At 55.9% G+C, this 25,081-nt stretch overlaps 6 protein-coding genes across 6 annotated transcripts; 3 read left to right on the top strand and 3 right to left on the bottom strand.

Moving 5' to 3' along the window:
- Positions 1–3,930: 3,930 nt before the first annotated feature.
- Positions 3,931–5,337, bottom strand: GUITHDRAFT_45965 (hypothetical protein; the record flags this gene model as incomplete). Its single annotated transcript, XM_005839114.1, has 2 exons — positions 3,931–4,183; positions 5,099–5,337. Coding segments are annotated over 2 exons (492 nt in total), but the record flags the coding sequence as incomplete, so codon positions are not given.
- A 4,001-nt stretch (positions 5,338–9,338) lies between these two features.
- Positions 9,339–10,215, bottom strand: GUITHDRAFT_65389 (hypothetical protein; the record flags this gene model as incomplete). Its single annotated transcript, XM_005839115.1, has 5 exons — positions 9,339–9,440; positions 9,485–9,565; positions 9,617–9,664; positions 9,706–9,820; positions 10,142–10,215. 5 exons carry the CDS (start codon positions 10,213–10,215, stop codon positions 9,339–9,341), a joined length of 420 nt encoding a protein of 139 aa, XP_005839172.1.
- Positions 10,216–10,602: 387 nt separating this feature from the next.
- Positions 10,603–11,442, top strand: GUITHDRAFT_65398 (hypothetical protein; the record flags this gene model as incomplete). The annotated part of the gene is made up of 1 exon (XM_005839116.1): positions 10,603–11,442. One exon carries the CDS (start codon positions 10,603–10,605, stop codon positions 11,440–11,442), a length of 840 nt encoding a protein of 279 aa, XP_005839173.1.
- A 1,016-nt stretch (positions 11,443–12,458) lies between these two features.
- On the top strand, positions 12,459–16,270 carry GUITHDRAFT_42081 (hypothetical protein; the record flags this gene model as incomplete). The annotated part of the gene is made up of 8 exons (XM_005839117.1): positions 12,459–13,369; positions 13,519–13,639; positions 13,862–14,008; positions 14,187–14,255; positions 14,385–14,509; positions 14,641–15,334; positions 15,526–15,648; positions 16,085–16,270. Coding segments are annotated over 8 exons (2,376 nt in total), but the record flags the coding sequence as incomplete, so codon positions are not given.
- A 1,988-nt stretch (positions 16,271–18,258) lies between these two features.
- GUITHDRAFT_133913 (hypothetical protein) lies at positions 18,259–21,029 on the bottom strand (the record flags this gene model as incomplete). Its single annotated transcript, XM_005839118.1, has 5 exons — positions 18,259–18,312; positions 18,375–18,632; positions 18,747–18,814; positions 18,861–18,911; positions 18,959–21,029. The coding sequence occupies 5 exons, from the start codon at positions 21,027–21,029 to the stop codon at positions 18,259–18,261; spliced, it is 2,502 nt and encodes an 833-aa protein (XP_005839175.1).
- Positions 21,030–22,763: 1,734 nt separating this feature from the next.
- On the top strand, positions 22,764–24,980 carry GUITHDRAFT_133914 (hypothetical protein; the record flags this gene model as incomplete). Its single annotated transcript, XM_005839119.1, has 14 exons — positions 22,764–22,787; positions 22,920–22,954; positions 23,012–23,074; positions 23,124–23,198; positions 23,408–23,442; positions 23,601–23,668; positions 23,716–23,754; positions 23,925–23,984; positions 24,125–24,220; positions 24,289–24,442; positions 24,492–24,528; positions 24,714–24,774; positions 24,818–24,873; positions 24,920–24,980. 14 exons carry the CDS (start codon positions 22,764–22,766, stop codon positions 24,978–24,980), a joined length of 864 nt encoding a protein of 287 aa, XP_005839176.1.
- Positions 24,981–25,081: the final 101 nt, after the last annotated feature.

Genomic DNA, 25,081 nt, shown 5'->3' on the forward strand with positions numbered 1-25,081 from the left:
CAGTCTGCAGGCAATTTTCCTCCTCCTCTCCTCCTCTCCCTCTCCTTCTCGTTTTCTTTCCCCTCTTCTTCTCCTCTCCTCCTCTCCTCCTCTCCTCCTCTCCTCCTCTCCACTCCTCTCATCCTCCAACAGGCTGAGCTGGATCGCTTTTACTCACTTCCTAGCCCGTGCGGCATCGGCCTCATACTCGAGGAGGTGCTGGAAGGAGCCCCGTCCTCCTGCTCAGGCGGTTTCATCTGCTCCTTCATTGTCAAAGACTTCATCCCTGGTGCCCCTCCCGCTTCCCTCCTCATTCCTTGCCTCCTGCTCCTCCTGCTCCTCCTGCTCCTCCTGCTCCTCCTCCTCCTCCTCCTCTCCCTGCCTCCTCCTCCCTCTGTTTCCTCCTCCTCCTCCTTGTCCTCCCGCTCTGCATTGCGTCTTCTCCTCCTCCTCCTCCTTCGCTCATCTCCTTCAGGTCTCTCTGCTGATCTCTCCGGAGCCATTCAACGAGGCGATCGCGTCCTTGAGATCGACGGATTCAGGTACTGTCTCCTTCCCTCTGCTCCTGCTCCTGCTCCTGCTCCTGCTCCTGCTCCTGCTCCTGCTCCTGCTCCTGCTCCTGCTCCTGCTCCTGCTCCTGCTCCTGCTCCTGCTCCTGCTCCTGCTCCTGCTCCTCCTTGTCTTTGATTTTCCTGACGTCTTGCAGCACTGTCGGCATGACTCTGGAGGACGTGGAGGCGAAACTATTTGGAGGAAGAGGAACAAAAGTCCAGCTGCGGATCTCCCGAGGGACGTCGGTCAAGGTCCCGCTTCCTCCATTCAACCACCTCCCTCCTCTCCATTCTTGCCTTCATCCACTCCCCTCCCCTCTCCCTCTCCTCTCCCTCTTCTCCTCTCCCTCTCCTCTGCCTCTTCTCCTCCCTTCTCCCCCCCCCTCCCTCCTCTCCTCCCTTCTTTCTCCTCTACCCTCCCCGTCTTTTCCTCCTATCGTATCTCCTCTTGTCCTCTTCCTCCTTCCTCCCGTTCTCTCCTCGCCGACATCCCAGCAGGAGTCCCGGGAGTTTCTCGTCAGGCTCAAACGAGGAGCCTGGGGGCCCCAGCACTGCCTCCTAGAGCCTGAAAACCTCAACACCAAGACACAGAACGGTCCTCCTCCTCCTCCTCCTCCTCCTCCTCCTCCTCCTCCTCCTCCTCCTCCTCCTCCTCCTGACTTGCTGCTGCTGCTCCTCTTCCAGCCTTCTGCTCTTTCGCCATCCTGCCATCCTCCTTCATTGATCCTTCTTCTGCCCTGACCCTCAACTATGTGGCCCCTGCCAGCTGAAGCATTTTTTGCTTCTCCCCCTCTTCATCTCCCCTCACCTCAACGCTGCAGGAAGCTGGTCGCTCAACTCGCCCACTCGCACAAGCCAATGAGAGTCAAACCTCTTCCTGCCGCCCCTCGTTCCCCGAACCTCCTCCTCCCCCTCCTCGCACGCCCTCCTGCTCCTCATCTGCCTCCTCCTCATCGCCGTCATCATTATCTGATATCTCTTCATCTTCCTCCTCCCTTGCTCTTCCTCGGTCTCATGCTGCAGCTCTCCTTGCATTTGTTCATTAATTCAGGTCTGTTCAAACTTCACACAGAAATTTCACGTTCTCTCCCTTCCTTACTCACGGGATCGCATCCTCCTCTCCTTCTCCCTCCTCTTCTCCCTCCTCTGCTTGTCCCTCCTCCTCGCCGCCCTCGCCGCCCTCCCCCAGCACCTCCTCTGCTCCCTCCTCCGGCTCAAATATCTCCTCTTGCCCGTTTTGAGTGCTGAGAAACCTCCTGCTCGCCGTTCACACCAGCCCCACAGCAGTTGACACGGGGAAGATGAGAAATGAGGACGAGGATGGACGAAGAAGAAGGAGCAGGAGCAGGAGCAGGAGCAGGAGGGTGGGATCAGCAGGAGGAGGGTGGGACGAGGAGCTACCTGAAGCAGTTCTGCTGGAGCATGTGCAAGAGAGGTCGTAGGGTGGAAATGTGAGTCTTGGCCTTGGAAATGTCTCCCTCTTCATGTAGAATCTTATCCAACTCAGTCACCTGAAAACCCTTAGTCCTCCTGCTCCCCCTGCTCCTCCTGCTCCTCCTGACTCTCCCCCTCCCTCCCCTCCCTCTTCCTCCCATCGTCCTTCTCTTACCCCTTGGACTAGCGACTCGACTGCTGACGTCTCCGGTCTCTGCTAGAAGAAGGGTGAGGAGGAGATCGCAGAGCGAAGATTTCTAGAGGGAGGGGGAGCAGAGCGACGAGAAAGGGAAAAGGAGGAGGAGGAAGCGGAGGAGGAGGAGGGGGGAGGATAAAGAGAGAGGGGGAGGACAGAACCTTGGAGATGTCGTTTGGCTCCAGGAGGTTGTTCTTCGCGTAAGGGGAGTCGAAGGCGCCAGAGGCGTTGGAGATGGAGGCCATGGCCTGCAAGAGGAGAGTCAAGGCGACAAGGGACTGAGAGGTTGGCTGATGAAGAAACGAAGATGCTGCAGACGAGGAAGGAGGTTGGACAGAGGATGGCCTGGGGGCGGGGGAGAAAGGAGGAGAGGACAATGTGGGACCAAGATATAACACGGAAAAAAGAGGAAGGGAGAGGAACGAAACAAGCTAAACGAGAATGGGGTGGGTGGGAGTGAGGGAGACCTTTCTTATGAGATGGTTGTACAGGCGTGGAGATCCGTTCAAGAGTTTCCACATCTGGGGACCCTGGCAGATCGTGCAGATTAGACCGGTCCTGCATCCTCTCCGACGCTTACTTTGATCTCGAGCACCTCAACACATGTGATCGCATGAACATCAACCGTTCGTTGCCTCGAGACCATGAGCGCAACCTGGACAAGGAGCAAGTCACCGTCCTACTGCAATCGCTCGCTTCTTCCCTCTCCTCCCCTCCAACAACCCTTACCTCTCCGAAGAAATCTCCTGAGTTCAATCTTGCCACCTCCTTTCCACTGTTGGTCACCCTCACTGCATCAACGTCATTCACCTTCCCCTTGCCCTCCCTCCCTCCCTCCCTCCCTCCCTCCCTCCTTGTCTCGCTCTCTTCCTCCTCCTCCATTACCGGATCCGTGATCGATGAAGAAAAGCGAGTCGCCAGTGGCTCCAGCATGGACAATAGTCTATATTCGGTCTTGTGAGCGGTAGTTGCTCATGGAACAAGAGGAGGAGGAGGAGGAGAGGCAGCTGCATTTTCACCTGGTATGGACAGAACGTGGAAGCGACAAGAAGCGCATCAAACGAGCTGATCTCAGGAGGATCTTCCATGACCTTTAGAAAGAAATGTGAGCAAGAGAAGGGAGGAAACCGACGTAGAGGAGGAGATGAGCTAAGTGAAGTGTAGAGGCTGAGGAAGAAAACGGAGGCAGGAGAAGCAGGAGAGCTAATTAGACGAGCAGGAGGATGAGCTGGTAACAACACAGGAGGCGAAGGCTGAAGGAAGACCTTGAGGAGCTTCTCAAGAGCGTTGCGACCAGGCGTCTCCTTTCCTGTGATGTCTCCCCAGCCCGTCAAGTCGACGTTTCCTCCTCGTTGAATGTTCTCAATCGCCTGGACAACGGTCAGGAGGGAGAGGCGAGGCGAGCTTCGAGGGGCGACAAGGTCGATGGGTGTACTCACTTGGCGTTTCAAGCTTGTGTACAGCTCGGGATAGTCCGACAGGAGCACCCACAGATCTCTTGCTGACAACTGCATCGTATCATCGTCAGCTTCCCGCATCCTCTCCTCGCCTACCCTCGTCTTTCTTCCCTTCTTCCTCTCTTCCACTGCCTCCTCCCCTTCCTCCATCCTTCTTTACCTCCAGCAGCTCAGACTTCTCCGCAGCGACAACCTGGCGATGGAAGCACAAAGGAAGGTGGGCGCAGGCAAGGGGGAGACAAGGAAGGGAGGCGTCAGTATGCGAAGGAGGGAGGAGGAAGCAACTCGCCTCTGCTGAAGTGACTTCGGCCATCATCAGACTCACTTCTCCGAAGCAATCTCCACTACTCAGCGTCCTGACTTGCTGCCCATCCACTTGGACCTCGCAGCTCCCGTGCTCGATGAAGAAGAGCGACCGACCCGACACTCCCTGCCGGATCAGAACATCTCCCGCGTTGGCGATCACCGGCCTAACACGACCTGCCATGTCCTCTTTGCAAGCGCTCGAGCAGTGAGAAAGGATCACTCCAGCACGCTGCAGTCTCTCCACGTCGACAGAGGGCTGGCTCGGTCTGCTCTGCTCCTCTCTCATATCGTTGGTGGGGGAAGCAGGGGCAAGGTGATGTGCAAAGTCGCACTCTCCCCGCACGAAGTTGTCCCATGACATGGAGCGATGGGATCCCACGGGCGTTGCCGTTCTGGACCGATTCAGATGGTTCACTCGGCTTCCATCCAGAACTCCGTCCGCAAAATCCGACGCCCAAGGCCCTGCGATCGGCTCCGACGCCTCCCCAGCAATCTCTCCGAGCAGCTGAACGATCGAGTCTTGACTCGTGATCTGCGACCTGTTGGCCCGATGGGAAGTAGGAGCAGGCCACAAGGAGACGTCCATGCCCATCGATCTGGGGGCCAAGGATGGCGGTGCTGCTTGAGGCATGGAGGAAACGTTGCCCCCAGCCGAGGAATTCACACTCACATCCTCCGCGTTGTTATTCGCCTGCGAACTATACATCTCCTGCTTCACACTCCAGTCCGATCGCGCCATAGGGTCCACTGTCGAAGTTTGTCCGAAACCAAAGGGACGAGATTCAGCACCATCCTTGTTTTTGACTTGAAAGTCGCCGGACACGTTGACTCCCATCAAAGGAGCGTTACCCATTCCATACCCTGAAAGTTGTTGTGGTTGCTGCTGCTGCTGTTGCAAGGGCATCTGCTGCTGCTGCAACTGCATTTGCATGGATTGCTGCTGTTGCTGCAGCATTGGTGTTGACTGCTGCAGCATTGGTGTTGATTGTTGGAGCATTGGTGTTGATTGTTGGAGCATGGACATCTGCGGTTGCATCTGCTGTTGTTGTGTGGGCATGGACATCTGTTGCTGCAACTGCGGGCCAGAGCCGAGAGGAAGGCCAGAGGGATGGTTCCAGAGCCCAGCTTCTCGCATTAACCTCGAATTGGCGATTCCTTGCATCTTCGACATCAACAGAGGGTTGTTCTGCATTATGGGCAAGATGCTCAGAGCAGGAATCAAGAACAGGTTGCAAATGGTAAAAGCAACCACGTCCGCTGTCCTAGGTTCACCCGAGAGGAGAGAAATTTCACCAAAACATTCTCCTGCTTCAAGAAAAGCAATCTGTCTGCCCCGGACAGACACAGCACATCGTCCTGAGTCGATCACGAACAATGGACCTGGCGATTGTCCGGCTGAGATTATGACCTGCCCAGCTTGTGCAGTGACTGGCTGCATCATGTTCACAATATCAGAAACAAGAGAAGCATCAAGGCCCATCAGGATTTGCAATCTTTGTGCAAGCTCCATCATTCTCTGGCCAAGCATTCCTGGCACATTGCTCACAGGCATCGACGATGACATATTGGGTTGCATTCTACGGGATGGACCGACATAAACCATCAACATTTGAACTTTGTCTCCAGATTGACCGACGATGGAAACGATGTCTACCTTGTAGCTCCTAAAGTTGTTGCCGTTCATGTCGCCCACTCGGCCGAGGCGGAGGTGCATGAAAACCTTGTCACCGTTGGGACTGGACGAACGAGAAATCCTTGAGAGAAGGTCCACCAGACTCTGGGCGTCCTGGGGATGAACGATCGATTGCACACTCATTCCAATGATAGATGCCCGGGGTGAGGAAACCATCTCGCTAAGTACAGGATTGACTCTCACGAATCTCCACTGTTTGTCCAAGACAGCGACGCCCACCATGGGACTTGAGTCCATCACCTGGGATATCAGGCTGTACTGGTGGCTCTCACCGCCCTTCCCCTTGTTCTTCAGGATGTTACCAACATGTTCAGCTGCAAGCTTGAGGCACTGATTGAGCGTGCGAGGTCCTGAAGATGACTCGGGGAGCAAGCAGTCCAACTCGTGCAGCTTGTTCTTGGTCGCCCTTCGACGGTCTCGCTCTGCTGCAAGGTGCCGCTCTACGTTGCGACGTCTCGTCTTCGTGCCCGCTCCACCAACCTGATCTGCATTGTCTGATCCAAAGTCATCGGCGTTTCCATCGCCTTCTTTCTTCAAAACTACCTCGTTGGACATCTCACGTCACCTAACAAGAGAAGTCCGGTTGTCAAGTGAAAGAGACAGGAAGACCTGTTATGTTTCCATCCCGTGTCTGAAATAGAAGGTGAACCACAAGCACTGTTCGCAAATGGTGAGAGAATTACAAGATTTAGAAACAAGTCAGGGAAGGAGTCAATGCGAGTGAAGGGAGGAATGATGGCGTATGGTCTGAATGAGATCAAGAGATTTCATGGGTCAGAATCAGGACAGAGATGAATGCATCTCAGAAATAGTTTGATGAGTTGATACTATGAGATGAGGATGAGAATGGTGGCTCAAACATGAGATCAGGTAGGAGTGGATTTTGAGATATCAGATGCGAAAGAATTTTTGCGGCAGCGAAAGGGCTCATTGGCAGCGAAGCTTTCTTTGGGTAGACATTGTGTCCAGAAAGCTGCAGGAAATGGCAGGGACGGAAGGAAAAGAAGAGATGAGGTGGGGGCGGGCAGGTAAGAAGCTCTAGGAACGTTCAAGATAGCCACACAGGGAGCCAGACAGTGGGTTATGAAAAGGACGGTGGGTAGAGCAGAAGGAGCGGAAGTCATTGAACAAGGGACAGCAGTAGGAAATGGAGGGAGGGGAGAAGAGAAATGAGGAGGAAGAGGATAGGAAGCGAGAGAGGGAGGGGACGTTAGATCGAGTTAGGCGGGGGGAGGAGAAGCATGGCGGAGGCGGGGGGAGCAAAGGAGAGGGGGGAACGGGAATGACAGAGGGGTCCTCAAAAGGATGAGCTGCAAGTGGGATGAAAGGGTGGTCAGGGTAGAGGATTGTTCGAATGAAGTATTAGGAAAAATGAGGTAAGGTATGATAGAGATGCAATGACCCCAGAAGATATTGAATAGCCTGTTCTAGGAGGTGGGGTGAATAGGTCTAAATTAAAGAACTTTTCCGAGTTCGCCTCAGACTATCTCATAAGTGTATGTCAAGACAGAAAATATTTATTTAACGGAATAACCTCAAGGTTGCGAGGCAGCAGCCTGATAAGCCAGCCACCATAGAGCTATCAGTGCCGCTGAGCGCGGCCCGTGTCGCCCGGGCACCGGGTCCGGAGCCTCCCGGAGTCCCCGGAGTACGGTGCGGTCCGTACGGTCCGATCGCCGGATCGGACCGTCGGTCCCGGACTCCGAGGCTCCGGGAATCTCGACCCGCCGCGGCGGCCGCGGCGCGGGGCAGTGGGTCACGGCGCCATCAGCAACGTGAACTTGAGACTGGTGACGGTTCGGAACTCAGTGCCCGCCCTCACTGATTCCGAGTTCAAGTTTTCTGATTTACTTGAACTTCACAGCGGCCCCGGTCGGGTAGTGAGCCTGGTCCCGGGTACCGTACTCACAGTCTGGGCTGACCATCCGATCGGACATGGTGAATCGGGGGTCCGAACTAAATCGGAAGCACGGCTCAGCGGCTCAGTGATCCGAGACTCTGGAGTGACGGAGTCAGCATACCGACGGTGGCAGACCGTCAGTGAATTTGAAGGTTGAGCCTCCGTCACGCGGCCACCCAGTGCGTGATGCCATTAAACTTTCAAGGCTCAAAGTTAAGTGCCATTAAGTTCGGCTGCCGGCGCCGCACGGAATTCATTAAATTCATTTAATGACAGTAGATCCCGTGGGACTGCCAGCACTGACTTCAATCCGGGCATGCAAGCTAATATCAACATCACACATTGCGGTCCCCGCGGCGATCGCCAGCCTAGGAGCGGGGGGCGGCGCCAACTCCGGCAAATCACAGTGTTGCGGGGCAGTGATCCTACCCGACAGCCGCTGGCCGGCCCGGCCCACGAGTGACTGCCTACGGTCAGCAAGCTAAGGCTCCGACTCCGAGCACCGTCGTCAGGAGCCTGAGAGGCCCAGTAGCCCGGCACCGTTCACGGTTGGGGTGCGGCGGCGGTTCGGAGCATGCGATCAGTGCTGTGGTAGCCCGGGCAGCCCCCGCCACAGCGGCAGATGAAGAGGTTCAACCGGAAGTTGACCTCTGAAGGCTCCACTTTGTGACTACGCCGGGGCTCTAGGCAAGGGTTGCAGCTTGTGCAGGGTGGCAGCCTTGCACGCCGTCTTCGCCTCTTTCCTTAGCCGGTGACCTCGGCGATGAACCGTTGAACTGCCCGGGCCTTGAAATGTCAGTGAGTAGATCAACTCCCGGTGCCTTGGCGGTGGATGTTTTCCAATGGAATGCTCAAACGCAGCTGGGTCAGACTCCACCATTTGCATTGGAGGAGCTTCAGGTCAACTGCTGGGCAACAACTGGACGACAGGCAAGGGAGTTCGAACTCGGAACTTCACATGGTGATACAGCCATGCTTGTCCTCCACTCCCTTCAGGCTTCCTGGCTCGAATCCTGCCAGAGACTCTCCATACTCCAGCAGAACAGGTCCGCCGCCTTCGAGCTTGCTCTGCGCTCGATTCAACAAGGACAGGGGCAGGCTGCAAGGTTAGACAAACCTGAAGGACACAATTCTCGAGTGAGTCGCTCGGGTTCAACCTCGAGCCCGAGCCGTTGAAGAGGTTGAGCTTGACGCTCCCGGGTCTGCTGTTGTTGTTCAAGATCCTTCCCCTGAGGTCAACGGGAGTCAAGAGCTTCTCATCGTCCGAACAAGAGCAAGCAGGACTGCACCTGTCCGACAAGACATCGATCACCTTGCCCACAGTCCATCTCGCGCTCATCACGTGAAACTCCGGGGCCCGGTTAGAAGCTTGCGGGAAGTAAACCGAGAGGAGGAAACGCTCGTTAGCTGGGATCCCAGAGGCTCCGATAGCATCTTGATACAAAAACCATCAGCGATTGGGCAACGGTCACGTCCTACAGACCTTTCGGCTTGTTCGCATGCTTCTGATTGCGGCGGTTCGACTGCCTGGTAGGAGGCGCTGCACCGCTGGCGGCAGGAGGCGGAGCACTGAAGAGGCTGCTCATCACCCATCAGACCCCCTACGCTCTCCCTCCTGCTGACATCCTCTACCTCGAAGCTGCCTGCGCTGTCCTTTTAGCAATGTCGTTGGCGGGAAATGCTGGCATTCTAGGTTGTGAGTGGTTGGTCCGTGCATCTCCCATGCGTGCTGCTGCTGCTGCTGCTGCTGGATTGCTCTTCCCTGCTGCTGGATTGCCTTTCCCCTGCAGCCCGAGGATTCAGAACGGACGGAGCACACGACTTAGGCAAACTTTACCTTGGCGGGGCAATCATGGTCGGTTTCAAACCGGTGCTTCAAACAGAAGGGTTGCTTGCAGAGTTTGCAGGAGACCGGGACGAACTCCTGCTCTTCATCAGCATCACGTTGAGCAGACGACTCGCACGGACCTTCTCCTTGCACCCTCTAAAACTACATGCGTTAGACTTTGGCTGCTTCGCCACGACTTTCGGACACCCGGCTCGGATGTGCTGGTCAAACAAACTTGTCAGCTCGCTCGCCGCATTCGGATAAGCTAGAACCCTGTCAACGATGGCGTTCGGGTCCTCTCCAGGCTTGATCGTTATCGCCTACAAGTCATCAGAACGAGGGTGAACTTCGACATGACTACCTGTTGGCATAGCGGGCACACTGGAACATATTTGTCGTTCCGTGGGGGAACAGGACAAGTGTGTGCTTCTGGTTTATGATGGTTGAGACAGAATTTCTTCTTGCAGCCATCACAGCTATCAACAGCGTGTCAGCATTAAATCCGGTCAAACCATCTGATTCAAAAGATCCTCTTATTTCTTGCTGCCGCTGATAAGTCTCAACAAACAGCAGAACCTCTATCGCTGTCATGATTCATATTCTACAAATAATCCTATCGACGTCTTCAACCTGCCGGCCGTGCAGAGATCCTCTTTCGAAAGTGCCCACAACCTCCACCGACCAACACTTCTCTCGTCCCATCCTCGTTTCATGGCTCCATCCTCCATAAAAGGAGCCCCTCAAGTCGTTCAGCTTCCAACCTCCTCTCACTGGCATGTTCTCTTCCTCTCACTTACGTGAAGGGAAGGAAGTCGTTCTTCTCCATGCAGCCTCGCGCGCTACATGCGGCACCCAGTTCAGGGAACTCCATGGTCACTACAGGACCGATTACCCCACCACCTTTTGACCACGATCACTGCCTACAGTCCACCGGATACAAACAACCCCTCCCTCAATCACCCCTCTCTATTCCTAAGTACAGAAGTCAAAGGGTGGGGTGATCACAAGGGTGTAGTCCATAGGGGGTAGGGGGTAGGGGTTATCGGAGACTACCAAGGACTTACAAGGAGCAATGCGGCAGTCGCTGGTGCTTCTCTCCATGGCCTGCAGCGCAGCTGCCTTCAGCTCCCCTGGTAGCCTCCATCCTCTGAAGCTCACTCAGCACAGCCTTCCATCCGCATGCACTGTCGCATCCTCCCTTGGCTCTGCGAGATGCAAGCTGAGGAGAGATGCGTGCAACGGACAAGCTCGTCTCAGCATGCAAGGAGATGCGTCCTTTCAGTACACTCACCTCGAGATCAACTCTCAGCTGTGGACGTTCAAGGACCAGAAGGATGAGGTCAACATCTGCGTCGACCCCCTCGTTGGCCAGTTGGACTTCGGCCTTCCTAGTTCCGTGTACTGTGCGAAGCAGCGAGTTCTCAAGGACCCACAGGAAACCTTGCAGAAGATCGTTGAGGCTAAGCCTCGAATCATCCTGATCACACAATCTTTGGATGATCACACGCATCCACCAACCCTGAGCGCGTTGAGGAGGATGCTGCCGATGGACTCGTACACAATTGTTGCTCCACCGAGCGCAAAGAACAAGCTTGGCCAGATTTTCCCCGAGAGAGTGATAAGGATTCTCAGGCCAGGAGAGACGGCGAGCATCGAAGGCGTCGAGCTCGCAGCGACGTCAGGGTCTCTTGTTGGGCCTCCATGGCAGGACCCGGAGAACGGTTACATCGCAACCTGGCGTGGGTTTAGCGTCTACTACGAGCCGCACAACGACGTGGATGTTCAACAGAAGCTACGAGGGAGGAGAGCAAACGTCGTCATCGCCCCCGTCGTCGAGCAGGCCCTTCCCCTTTTCACCCTCGTGCATGGAGCGCAGAGGGCCATCGACCTGGCCGCGCACATGGGGGCCTCCACCCTGATCCCCCTCCGCAACGGCGACGTTGACTCCTCAGGGGTTGCGAGTGCCCTTGTGCAGGAGTCCGGATCTGTGCAGGAGGCGGTCAAGATTGCGAGAGACGTCAAGGTGATTGACAATGCTCCCGGACAGCCTGTGACCATCGACATCGATCTCGCTGGCCGCGCAATGAACCCTGTCTAGACTTGGGTAACTCGCCTGGTCTGGCATGCCCGACGACAACCGTACCGTGACCTCACATCCTCCGAGCAGGCCGCTGACATCCACTGATGGCCGCACTGCGCCGCACGCGGCACTTATTGAACGGGTCGGCGCCGGGCAAGTCCGCCACATTGAGTTGCCGCTCAGCGCCTCAAATGGTCAACCGGTGACTGTTTCCCTTGAAGACAGTGTGCGGCAGGCTCCGAGCCCGGCTGTTAGTGTCTGAGTTACGAGGCTTCAAATCCCCCTTTCCTCTTTTGTGTGTAAATGATTGTTTGCTTGTGTTCCTCTACCATCCGGTTGACCTCTGCTCCGAATCTACTGCGCCGCTGGCGACGTAGGCCGGGCCGCGAGTCAGGGCCAGAGATCTTGAGAAGGTTTTGAGCCTCTTGGTGAGGCAGACTAGGAACTCCCTGAGAGGGTAAGGTACCATATGTCAATACAGGTGGGTATGATCAGGGGTGTCTTGGAGCTTCAATTTCGGACAAATACAGGGGTGGGTTCTTGATTCTTGGGGTAGGGGTACAATGATGATGGGGTGGAGATGAAGAGAGATACTTCACGTGCAGGCTGTGGGAGCATGGGGGAGCATTGGGAGGGAGCGCGAGGAGGGAGAGAGGGAAGGGGAGGGAGAGGGGGAGGAGCAGGAGGGGGAGGAGGGAGAGAGGGAACAGGACAGGAGTGAGGTGGATAGGAGAGAGAAAGTGACAGCAGGATTATGAATGGCTGCGGCAGTAAGATTGTACAACGCCGAAGCAGAAGAGAGGTAGCTTCCCTGTCAACCCGAAAGCTTCAGACCTAGAACATTTGGGCTTAACCTTGAGATGTCAGTCATTGAGTAGAATGCAGAAGATGCTGGTGTGAACGGAATTCGTGCAATGAATGCTTCTTTTCGAGATAGCAAGAGAGTTTTTGCTTCCTAATGATCTCTTCAACTCACTCTTCCTCTTCCAGTTGAAGGATCAGCCCCAGCAATGTCGCCGAACAAGAAGCTCCTGCTCAAGCGGCAGTATGAGCGGACGGCTTCCATAGAACCCTTCTACACAGGAGGAGCGATCGCCTTGTCGGGCGATGGGTCGATGATGGCGTGCAAGTGCGGGGGAGAGGTCTGCCTTGTGGACGTGGCGACGGGAAAGGTCTCGTCCAAGATTGCAGCGGATTCGGAGGAGCTCATGGCGCTCGCGCTCAACCCCAACGGCGAGGAGATGATCACGGCAGGACGGGACATGCTTGTGAAGACCTGGGACCTGGCTGAGGGGAAGAAGCTGAGGTCGTGGAAGGCTGGGCAGGGCAACAGCTACGTGCTGAAGCTGACTTACGACGAGACCGGCACCCTGGCGGCCGGGGGATGCAGCGACTCGATCGTTCGCGTGTGGGACGCGGGGAGAGGGTACGCAACGCACAATCTGCGGGGCCACAAGGCCATCATAACGAGCATCCGGTTCGGCCCCGTCCCTCCATCCAACCCCAACGCGGTCCTGCTCTACTCCGGAGCGGAGGACGGGCAGGTGTGCGTGTGGTCCCTGGAGCAGAAGGCGTGCAAGTACTCGCTCAAGGGGCACGACAGCGCCGTGACGGCCATCGTCCTTCATCCCATCTCGCACTCGCTGCTGACTGGAGGAAGAGATCGAGTGGTTGGAGTGTGGAACACGAGCAGCTACCAGCTGGAGAAAAGCATCCCTGTCTTCGACGTGGTCGAAGGGCTGGTTCTCTCTAACGGGGCGGAGGCGGAGGCTGAGGCTGAGGAGGAGGAGGGGAGGAGAGGGCAGCGAGGGAAGAAGAAGGGAAAGGAAGGGAAGAGCTCGGAGGAGCACATCGCAGCCATGAGGGCGAAGCTTGAGTTCGTGACGGCCGGAGCTTCCGGGCTGTTGAAGAAGTGGAGTGTCAAGACAGGAGCCAATATCTTGAGGTAATTTTTTCCTCCTTTTCCCCTCCTCCCTCCTCCCTCCTCCCTCGTCCTCCCTCCCTCGTCCTCCCTCCTCCTCTCCCTCTGCTCTCTCATCTATCCTCGCACCTGCTTCTCCTGTGCTAGGGATGTGTCTGACGCAGGTTCCGCAGCGAGAAGGAGCGCCCCGGCAAGATCGCTTACGACAACCTGCTCCTGCACGGCCCCTCCCAGCACATCCTGGCGGTCACGATCGACCAGACTCTCATCTTCTGCAGCCCCGAGAACTTCCAGGTGAGGGAGAGGAAGGAGCTGAGCCGTAGAGGAGGAGAGGAGGCGCAGACGAAGGGAGGGGAAGGGGAGAGATGGGAAGAGCAGCAAGGATCAGGAGGATAGCGAGGAGGGGACGAGTTGAAAGGAGGAGGAGGAGGAGGAGGAGGAGGAGGAGGAGGAGGAGGAGGAGGAGGAGGAGGAGGAGGAGGCTGTTGGTGACTTGACGTGGTTCTGCTGCGGCAGATTGAGAAGCAAATGATCGGCTACAACGAGGAAGTGCTCGACCTCTCTTTCGCCTCCGAGACTTGCCTGGCCGTTTGTACCAATAGCGACAACCTGCGAATCTTTGACACACAGACGAGAAGCTGTCGGTTGCTGTACGGGCACAAGGTGAGAAGATGGATGATGATGATGATGAGGATGAGGATGATGATGAGGAGGAGGATGAGGATGATGATGATGATGAGGAGGAGGAGGAGGAGGAGGAGTAGCAAAGTGTAGTTGTAGTTGTGATGATGGTAGAGATGATCTTCATTTCTCTTCTTCTCTTGCTGAACAAAGTTGGCAGAACATGATTCTCGCTGTCGATTGTCATCATCGTCATGGTATCATCGCAACGGCTTCTAAGGACCAGCTGGTGAAAACTTCTCAAATATTTTCCCTGCTTTCCTTTCCCTCCTCCACCTCTTCCAACCCCCTGTCCTCCCCCCCCCCTCAATACTCTTCTACCTCCGGTCACCTCACGCTCTTCCTCTCTTTTCCTCAGGTTCGCTTCTGGCATGTTTCCACCGGCGTCTGTCTTGGCGTCTGTGAGGGTCACGTCGATGCCGTCGGCGCCGTCGCCCTGGCCCCCAAGTCCATGAGCTTCGTCTGCTCGGGGAGCAACGACTTGTAAGATGCGTCCTCGTCCTCGTCCTCGTCCTCGTCCTCGTCCTCGTCCACGTCCTCGTCCTCGTCCTTTCCTCTTGGTCATTGAGCATAATCTTACTTTCCTCTCGATTCTCTCGCTCACTCTCGTCCAGGACCCTCAAAGTCTGGGACACGTCGGAGCTTATCACAGCTGCACACAAGCTCGAGCACGAGGAAGCCTCCTCCTCCTCTCCCCTCCAGCTCAGCACTCTCCGCTCATGGAAGGCGCACGACAAGGACATCAACAGCGTCGCCGTCTCGCCCAACGACGCGCTGCTGGCCTCAGGCTCGCAGGACAGGACGGTGAAGGTGTGGGAGAGGACGGGGGAGCTGCGGGTCAGCTGCAAGGGGCACAAACGCGGCGTCTGGTGCGTCAAGTTCTCGCCCGTCGACAAGGTCGTCGCCTCCTCGTCCGCAGACGCGACGGTGAAGCTCTGGAGCCTCGGGGACGGGAGCTGCCTCAAGACGCTCGAGGGGCACGAGGGCTCTGTGCTCAAGTTGGCGTTTGTGACCAGCGGGATGCAGCTGGTGACGGGGGGGAGCGACGGGCTGCTGAAGCTCTGGACCCTCAAGACCTCCGAGTGCGTCGCGTCGCTGGAGCAGCACGAGGACAAGCTGTGGGCCCTCGCGGTGGCGCCCGGGGAAGACACGCTGCTGGCAACGGGAGGGGCGGACGGGATGATCAACTTCTGGGACGACGTGACGGCTGAGATGGAAGACAAGGCGAGGCAGGAGCAGGAGGAAAATCTCGTCCTCGAGCAGCAGATGATGAATGCCTTGCGTGCCAAGGACTACAAGCTTGCTGCTGTGAGTCTGGCTGCTCCTGCTCCTGCTCCTGCTCCTGCTCCTGCTCCTGCTCCTGCTCCTGCTCCTGCTCCTGCTCCTGCTCCTGCTCCTGCTCCTGCTCCTGCTCCTGCTCCTGCTTCTGCTCCTGCTCTTCTTGTTGCCTTCTTTTCGATTTGTCTCTCCTCTCGTTGATTAACTTTTGCTGCTCCCAGTTGCTGGCCTTCCGACTCAAAAAGCCCTTCCACCTCCTTCAGGTCCTGCAGCTCCCCCTGCCTCGCTCCCTTCTCCGCTTGTCTGGGGATGATCAACATTCATGCGCGTCAATTGAAACTTTTGTTGATGCAAAAAACGAGCGTGACAGCTCATTCTACTGACCTAGATACTTCCTTGTGTTGTCCTCCTCCTCCTCCCCCTCCTCGTCTGATTTTCGATCATGTGCAGGTTCTTCAGAGTGTCATTACTGAGAAGGACGAGGGTCTCCTGGATGAAATCATTGTCAGCTTCACTTCTGAGCAGGTTCTCCTCTCCCCCCACCCCCCCCACCCCCTCCTCCTTCAGGGATGAATGCTTACATTCATGCGCGTCAATTGAAACACATTCGTGTTCGTGCAAAGACTGAGTTTGACCACTCAACCAAACATGACCTGAAGCCTCTCCTCCTTCTCGTCGTCGTCCTCGATCTCGACCTCGTCCTCGTCCTCGTCCTCTTCCTCCAGCTCAATCTTCCTATCCTTGCTGTTTCTTGCTTCCCAACTGACGCTCCTCCTCCAGCTCTCCACCTGCCTGCAGTACCTCCGAGACTGGAACACTTCCGCGAGGAACGCACACACCTCGCAGGCGGTCCTGCTCGCCATCCTCCGCTCCTTCTCGCTCGAGCAGCTTTGCGAGTGTGAGGGCATCAAGGACATTGTCGACTCTCTTCTCCCCTACACCCAGAGGCACTTTCAGCGCCTTGAGGACGCCATGCAGGTACCGAAGCTCCCTACCTCCTTCCTTCCTTGTCCCCGCCCTCCTATACACCTTCACTTGCTTCTCCTTCTCCTTTTTCTCCTGCTCATGCTCAACTTTCTTTTCTCTGCTCAACTTTCCCCTTCCTCCTTCACTCGCTCCTCCTTCTGCTCCCCTTCCCTGGTGTTTGTATTCTCACTCGTCGAGCAGAGGACCTACATGCTTGACTTCACTCTCCATGCCATGCGCAGCGTGCTGGGAGGGTCGGACAAACTCGACGACGAGGAGGAGGAGGAGGAGTCCCTGCAGCCTTGGCGGAGGACTCGAGCGAGACGAGCAGTGGAGGAGAGGAAAGAGGAGGTTCAGGTGCAAGAGGTCGAGCAAGGGGAAGAGGAAGAAGACAACGAGGAGGAGGAGCAAGAGGGGGCGACGGCGATGGAGGGATGGGGTGCCTGGGGCAGCGTACCACAGCCGTCTGATGAGGACGAGCGAGCGAACTCGGAGAATCAGCCCATCCCTCAGGTGGGCAGCAGCTCGGCAAAGGGGAAGAAGCAGCAGAAGAAGAAGCAGAAGCAAGATGAACAGGAGGAGGAGGAGGAGGAGAGCAAGCTTCGAACTCCTGCAGCCAAGTCAGAGAGGACGAGGCCTGCGACGACAGGGAAGCGCGCAAAGCTCACTCGGGCAAGAGAGGAGGAGAAGGGCGGGGAGGAGGAGGCGAAGGTGGTGAAGCAGAAGCGGAAGAGCCTGGACCCGACGGGGAGCAAGGCGGCACGAGGGAGCGCGAAGAAGAGGAGCAAGTCGTGAGCTGCTGGGTCATTATTCTTTCACTTGTATAGTTGGGACGAGGCTGAGGAGGACGAGTGCTGGAGCTCTGCTGGGACCTCATGGGTCGGGAAGACAAGGACCCAAGCCCAGGTGTGTACATGTGTACATGTGTATATCTGTTTGTGTGTATATCTGTACATGTGTACGGGTGTACGGGTGTACGGGTGTATGTTTGTACATGGATATGTGTTGATACTTGTGTCGTCCCCACAAGCCTCGTCTGTCCGCGTATGACCCGCGTGTCTGCGCGTGCGATGGCCTGTGGCAGATCCTCGTGCCGCCAACCAGCGATGCTGCGGCTCCCTGACGCTTCTTGCTCGGGACCCCAACCGCAACATCGTCAAATGAGCCGCCGACATGCCTGATAATGATGATGATGATGATGATGGTGGTGGTGATGATGATGGTGATGATGATGATGATGATGATGATGGTGATGGTGGTGGTGGTGGTGGTGGTGATGGTGATGGTGATGGTGGTGGTGGTAGTGGTGGTAGTGGTGGTAGTGGTGGTGGTGGTGGTGGTGATGTCGACGACGATGATGGTGATGCCGATAGTACCGATGATGGTGAGGAGGATGAGGATGGTGAGGGGGATGGGTACTGTGATGATGATATTTTGCATATATGCATCCGTGTATGTGACATTTGTCATCCGCAGCAACTCCAGCATAGCCCCAGCACAACATGTACATAAGATTCAGCCTCATACTCGTAAAGAAGAGTAAAGATTCAGAAAAGACAACGTCCACGTGCTCACGTAGAGAGGGTCATGGATGAGAATGGTCCTGAGAGATACAGGAGATATGCTCGAGTACTTGTATGTACAGTCCATGTACAGATACAGGAGATATGCTCGAGTACCTATATGTGCATGTACACGATGCGAGCGCGTTCACGGGTGTATGAGCATCTCCGCAAGTCTCGAGGGGCTGCACGCGATGAGGGTCTTGTATACCAACTAGTCGGATCTACTTACAGGACTCAAGGACTCTCCTCCCCCTCCCTGCTCCCCTGCTCCCCTGCTCCCCTGCTCCTCTTTCTTCCTCCTTCCCCTCTCCCTTCCTTCTGGGTTTGTTTCCTCCCCCTGCTCCGCTTCTTTTCCTCTCTCCTCCTCCTGCTCCTGCTCCTTCTGCTCCTCCTCCTCCGCTGTCTCGGATGCTGCGCGGCCCCTCAGACCATATCAGAACCTGGGATGCGCTGCTGTTGCTTCCTTGCCTTGTAGCGCTGCAGGAGGAGAGATATGGGCATCAGCTGGCAAAGGAGCCGAGAAACAAGATGTGGGTCACCTGGAGCTGCTGCTGGAGCTTGTCGTTCAAGACGATGAGCTGCCTCATGTACGTCTCGCCTGCGGAGAGTGAGCGGGAGCGAAGGAGACGCCTCCTCGTATCACTCTTAGCTCCGTCCTTGCGGATCTCCTCTTGCACCCACTTCCTTGCCTGCTCGCACTCCTGCAGGGCCAGTGAGCTCGAGACCAAGGCAGAGGAGCAAGCCTTGGCGATCGCGTCGGCAGTGTCATTCAGCGAGCTGTAGGAAGACTGGTCGTCCTGAGCAAGAAGTCAAGCAAGACAAGCAGGAGCAGGAGCAAGAGCAAGAGCAGGAGGAAGAGGAGCAGCAGCAGGAGCAGGAGGAGCAGAAGGAAGAAGATGCGGGAGACCCACCAGCACAGACGACATGACGAGCAGGATCTCCGACGCTTGACCGAACGTCATCTCCTCGCGGGGAGCAGCTGGGCTTTGAGGTCAGTCGCGAGGCTGCAGAGGCTCCTTCCTCACTTATCGCGAGCTGCTGCCCGTCAGGGTACATGGCTGGGGGGTCGAGGTGACCTGCCCTAGTCGTCACTGCCACAGCAGGCGAGGTCAAGAGTCCCAACCCGACGATCCTCGGGCTCCTCTCGGCGGCATCAAAGCAGCTTGCGGGGGAGGAGGAGCATAGACCGGTTGCTGGGCTTGTGCTGGTGGGGAAGGAAGAGCATAGACCGGTTGCTGGGCTTGTGCTGGGGGGAGAGGAACATACACCACTTGCTGGGCTTGTGCTGGGGGGAGAGGAATATACACCACTTGCTGGGCTTGTGCTGGGCCGCCATCGTAGGACAAGTCTGCCTGCACGCTCGGAATAATAGCGGAGTTACGAGCAGCAGGGCTGGAGCTGGCTTGGTCGTTGGGGAGTGGAGGGTAGGAGAACGTGTCCGTCAATTTGAGCTGATTGAGAAAACGCTTGTCTAACGCGTGTTGTTTGAACGATTGTCGCACCGGATACATGAATTCGTTCGCAAGCCTCTCCAGCCTCAGCTGCAACAAGATCGTAACGTACAGCAACATGCCGGTTATCACAAACACCAAAGCAGCCGCAGCAGAGCTGACCGGCACAGGGATCGTCCAGCTGAAGCCCAGCACCCCCTCCCTCAGCTCCGTGAAGCAGCTCCCACAGTCAACCCGGTCGCCCGGGCTCACGTCACAGCCCATGATACCGCAGGAGCTGACGTAGCCGCAGACGCTCTTGATCTTGAGACAGGTCCGTACCTCCTCCACCCTCATCGTCTGCCTCATTACCTGGGGGAACGGAACGACCTCCCCAGCACACCCTGGGCTGCTCTGCCAGAACATGCAGTCGCTGGCGAGCTCGAGGTGGACCATGTCTAGCTTCATCTCGCACTGCTGCTTGCTCGTCACGCTCTTGGCTAGGATCACCTCGGGGAAGAGGATCGGCTGGCCGGAGGTCTTGACCCCTCTAGTCTCCGAGCAGTTCACCCAAGGGCTGCTGACCCCCACGACAACATGCTGGGCCTTGAGGATCTGGTATTCGACGCCATACTTGGAGGGAAGAGGCTTGTAGATCAAGATGGAGATCTTGTCGGTCTGAGAGCAGACCATCTTGAGAAAGAATGTTGTCCAAAGAACCCACTGATACTCTGACTGGGCTTTGCACCATCGCGTTTTTGCCATGTCTCCCTGCCCGTGACACTTAGGATACGTCAGCTGCCCGGCCAGCACGTCCATGAGCCCAAGGAAGATGAAGATGAGGAGGGCAAGCTTCTCAAACCCGCTCAAGACCGGAGCGAGGATGCAGGCGTAGATGGTGCAGAGGACGACGACGATCTCCGTCAGCCGCCTGACCATCACCATATTCCCGTAGCGGACGTTGGCTTGCTGGATCAAGCTCACAAACAGGCCCGACATGAGAAGTGAGGCCCCGTTGATGCAGGTGACGCCGCTGCGGATGTTGACCAGAGTGTCCATGAGCATGACGACGAACTGCAACTTGACCAGAAACTCAACCAGGAGGCCGCACCGGATGTCCTTCTTGAAAATGGCGGAGACGAAGCCTGGCAGGAAAAGCTGCAGTACGGATGTGACGATCGACAGGTAGCCGAGCATGTCCAAGTCTGAATCATCTCCTTTCCGCACCTGCCACAGTATGCAGGGGGCGACGAAGACGATGGTCATCGAATACAACCACTCCAGAAAGGTCTGCCAGAGTTTGAAATGCACATAGCCTTCATTGAGCTCGATCAAGCGTCGGAACCTTCTCAAGAAGACTGAGTTCGATCCCTTGCAGCCGAGGTCTTTGTTGTACATGGTCCACTTCTCCTCAAAGACCTGCAGGTCTCCTCCGATCTCCCGCACCACCTTTGTTTCAGTGATCGCAAGGTCAGAAGCCACCTTCTCAGCCACCTCGTTAAACTCTGGCGTGGTCAAGGCTCGAAGCTTGAGCTTCTTCTCGAACTCGTAAACTCTGTCGTCCCTGGCCATCCTGCATGTCAACATCCCATCTTTGATCTCGGCTTTGCAGCGCCGCTCGCTTGGAAGCGGACAAGCCACCACGGGATTGTCCACTGGTATCAGTCTCTCCATCTCCTGATTTAGAACGGCGAGGTCGACGTTCTCTAGGTTGTTCTTAAGATCTCTGTTGAAGATCTGGGACTCCAGTTCTCCTTCCACCATGCTGCTGTGATGTGTCAGGCTCTAGATGCTCAGGGTAAGAGTCAACTGCGAGTGAACAGCGTCAGGACTCCTCTACGACGCGTGCAAGGGCGGAAGCATCAGACGTGAAGGAGAGGACAGGAAAACGAGATGTGTGAGGGTTGGGACAGTGCGCGGTACCGGCCACGCCCTGGCCCCTCAGTGAGTACTGGCCAAAATGTGAAGAACAGGACGAAGGAGGATAGTGTGAGATCTAGGACAGGAAAGGACAGGACAGGACAGGGGTGGGAAGCAATGATGGGAGGAGCGATGAGAGGAGCGATGGGAGCAGGAGAGGAGGAGGAGGATGACGTTCACCTGCGTTCTCTTGTGCTGGGAGGACCACCAGACGCTTTTCAATTTGTCACATGCGCTGGGAAACGCTGCCCCACCCCCCCATTTCCCATCTTTCACCCCCCTTCCTCTGCCCAAGGCACTGATCCAGTCAAACTTTTATTGACTGAAAAAGCAAGGCAAACTGGAGCAAACAAACGAGGACGAGGATAAAGCCTACAAACCCGCCTCAATAAAATACTAGGAAGCTAAGGAGGCAGCGAAAGCCACTACTACTCCAACCACGGGGGCCGAGGACTTCCGGGGCACTCAGTGCTGCCTCTCAATGTACTACTGAGTTCTCCACCCCCCTCCCCCCCCTTTCCAACTCTACTACCCCCTCTCAGCCCACTGTTTACCCCATGTCGATGTACCCCCTCATATCTATTAAAACCACCCCCTTCATATCCACCCATTCGGCGATCTCATCCGAATCGAACTGTGCAAGACCACCCCCGACTATGAACCCACCCCACGACATCAGAACCCCAATTTTTCCCCTGACAATATACCCTACTCTACCTAGGAATACACCCACCCCACCCTCTCCATCTACGACCCTTGCCCCTATCTGCTTGAAACGTTGTATTTTCACAACGTTTCACAATCAAGCCAACACGGATTTCGCAACTCCTTTATGAATTGGCTGGACCCCCACCCCCCACCCCACCCCCCGAATGACTACGCATGACCCTCGCTCCACCTGCAACTCGTCTATGCACCCTGGCAGGGATCGGAACATTTCTGTACGACTACCGGTACTTCTTGCAATCAAAGTACCTCTACATTGACTACCCCGACCCCTTTTTGGCCCCCTTCATTTAGAGTAAATTTCACTTAAAAGCTCACCCACCCCCTTTAATTTCTGTCTACCACCCCCCTCATACCCTCGTAGTCCTCCATGCCGCTCGGCGATGACTGTAGCATGCGTTGAGAGGACGAGGAAAGGGAGGAGGAGGCGACTGGGGGATGGGGGAGGCGACCATGGTGAAGGGTGTGACGAGCATGATAGAGAGTCAGAGACAAAGAAGACATGAGAAGGTGGTATGACGGTGAGCAAAAGAAAGCAAACCGACGAGGAGTGTGAGTCATCGCGAATGATAGACGATCACGCCAAATGACAAAGGCCTCGAGCATTTCGCAGATGAAATGAATAAGCAGAAGAGTCTTGATATGATTGGTTCGTTGAGGATGCGATGAAGTAGATCATGTGTCATTGAAGATCCTGCTGTTCAGCAAGGTCTAGGTCAGCTTGCACGAAACGCACTTCTCTGCAACCGCGCGAAGATGAAGAGAGTGAGGAAGCAGATAGTCCTTACATGAGATTGAAATTGAGTTCTCCGTGCTCTTAAAGCTGCAAATGACCTAAAGGAGCTCACCAACATGAGTGTGAGCGTCTTCAAGAAGGTTTCAATCATAGGCCACTGCGATGGTACGGAATTTGTTGTAAAGGCAAAGTGTATCGTAGACAGCAGCAGCTGCATAACATTGGCTGAGAATCAGCATCTTGGTCGATCTTGACTTATTCGTTTCGCTCAGATGAGTACCGACAAACCCTTCCGAGAGGACGAGACGTGAGTCAGACCTATCGCCTGCTACAGCTCAAGTTGTTGGTGCTGACGTGCGCCCAGGTACCACGTCACGTCCGAGATTTCATTCATGGGCTCTGATAGTTCACCTCGTCACTTCTCGAGGTCCTTGCTCTTTGATATCTGACTTTATCCTACGCTGACGTTGTAGCAGGGATCAGACTCTGCAGACAGAGCCTTTCCTGACTTACTTCCCTTTCTGTAGCGATTTCGGGCCTCTGAATTTGAGGTAGTGGGAGTGTTCTGACAGTGCAGCTGCGCTGACCGTTCTCTGCTAGTTGTATCCTCCGATTCTGCTCTTCATTGTCCGAGCTCATCCGCGAAAAACATGTAAATGCAATCTTGGCTTTTTCCAGGCTCCTTACCCTCCCTCTCAGAACGTTTTGGTTCAATCGCCACCTGAAATTGAGCCCCGAACAAACACCATTTTCCTCATAGGATGCTTCCTGGTGTCTTGCCTTCCTCGCGCGCAGGTCACAGGTCTAACGTCCCATCAGATTCTAGAACGGGAAATGGACCCCAGTCAAGCCGATCTGCCGTTCTGTCGAGCCCATCCTACTTTCTTGCGGTCTTACCCTGATGGTAGCATTTCGACGCTGCTGTGCTGCTGTGCTGACAAGCGTGCCATTAGCGTCATATCACAACGTCGGGTTTGAAATCAGCGTCTTCGACGCCTGGCGGGCAGTGGAGAAGGCGAATGTAAGTAGTCGCTGGGTCGCCCTTGCGCTGAGAGAGGTTGATGGCAGAGGGAGGGATGGCTGAAGCCCGAGGTCTTGGACTTGGAGGTCTAGCATGCCTGCTCGAGATGAGGAGCTGTGACTTGGAGGGAACAGGAATACGACCATTACGACGACCCCAACAACGGCGACATGCAAATCATCGTGCCGAACAAGCTCCTGCTGTTCAAGGTAGCCTATGATTGGACCGGCAAGTTGGCGGCTGATGTGAAGCGCAGGGGCCTGTGGAAGACATACCTGAAGGAAGTTTGTGGGTCGACAACCACTACGTCAGAATGGTGAGGTGGTCATGGTTGCCCGAGCGAGGGGAAGGGGGAGCAGGGAGGGAGGAGCAGGGAGCAAGAAAGGGGTAGAGGGAGGAGAGGGAGGGCAGGAAGGATTATGGACCAGTAGGGATGTTGAAGTTGGATGTTGGCAGTTCCATCCGAGGTTCTACCTTGAAGTCTTCGAAGAGATCCGAGTCAAGACTGTTGTTCGTCTCAACGCTCCCAACTACGACCCTAAATTCTTTGAGGTGCTGCTTGTGGAGGGAGGGAGGAAGGGAGAAGAGGGAGAGGAAGAGAAAGGGCTTACTGTGAGCAGGATGCCGATATGGAGCACGTGGACCTCTTCTGCGAGGACTGCTCGGTTCCTCCAACCCAAGTCATCTTCCACTTCCTCCAGCTGCTCCAGCGGGTGGATGGCATGGTAGCCGTTCACTGTGATACTGGTCTCGGCGTCGCTGCCATGCTCGTTGGTGAGAGGAGGGTCGAGGATGCGCGAGGGAGGATGACGGGGAGATGCAGCGACCTACCTCATCAGCTTCCACTCCTTCACCGCAAGGTAAGCGAGACTTCCTGCTGTAGAAGCCTCCTGCTTTATCTGCTCGTGCTTCTCTTGCTCCTGCTCCTGCTCCTGCTCCTCTTCCTCGTGCTCCTCTTTCTGCTACTTTTGCTCCTCTTGTCCCTACCTTCCCTTTCTGCCTCCTCCTGCTTCCTCTAGTTGGCCTTACAGTTTTTTGGTTGCAGGGAGGCGATTAGCTGGGTGAGGATCATGCGGCCGGGGAGCATCATCGGCATGCAGCAGCTGGTGAGGGACGGGGAGGGAGTGCGAGCGCTGAGACGAGTTGCAGTACCTGGAGGAGAAGGAGAAGGTCTGGAGAGACGCAGGGAAGAGGATGCAGACAAGGTGAGGATGGAACGACGACGAGGAGGAGGAGCTGACTTGGGCAAAGGTGTGCGCCGGACGTAACAGGGATAGCAGACTTGAGGATCAGAAAGGACGACTCATGGTGAGGAGGAGGAGGAGGATGAGGAGGAGGGAGAAGTTGCAGGGGAGTTGACAGCTGGGCAGGCGAAGGTTTGCTTTCACACAAGCAGAATTTCCTGCCCCCTCG

Source organism: Guillardia theta (genome assembly GCF_000315625.1).
Source record: "Guillardia theta CCMP2712 unplaced genomic scaffold GUITHscaffold_9, whole genome shotgun sequence".
Classification (NCBI taxonomy): Eukaryota; class Cryptophyceae; order Pyrenomonadales; family Geminigeraceae; genus Guillardia; species Guillardia theta.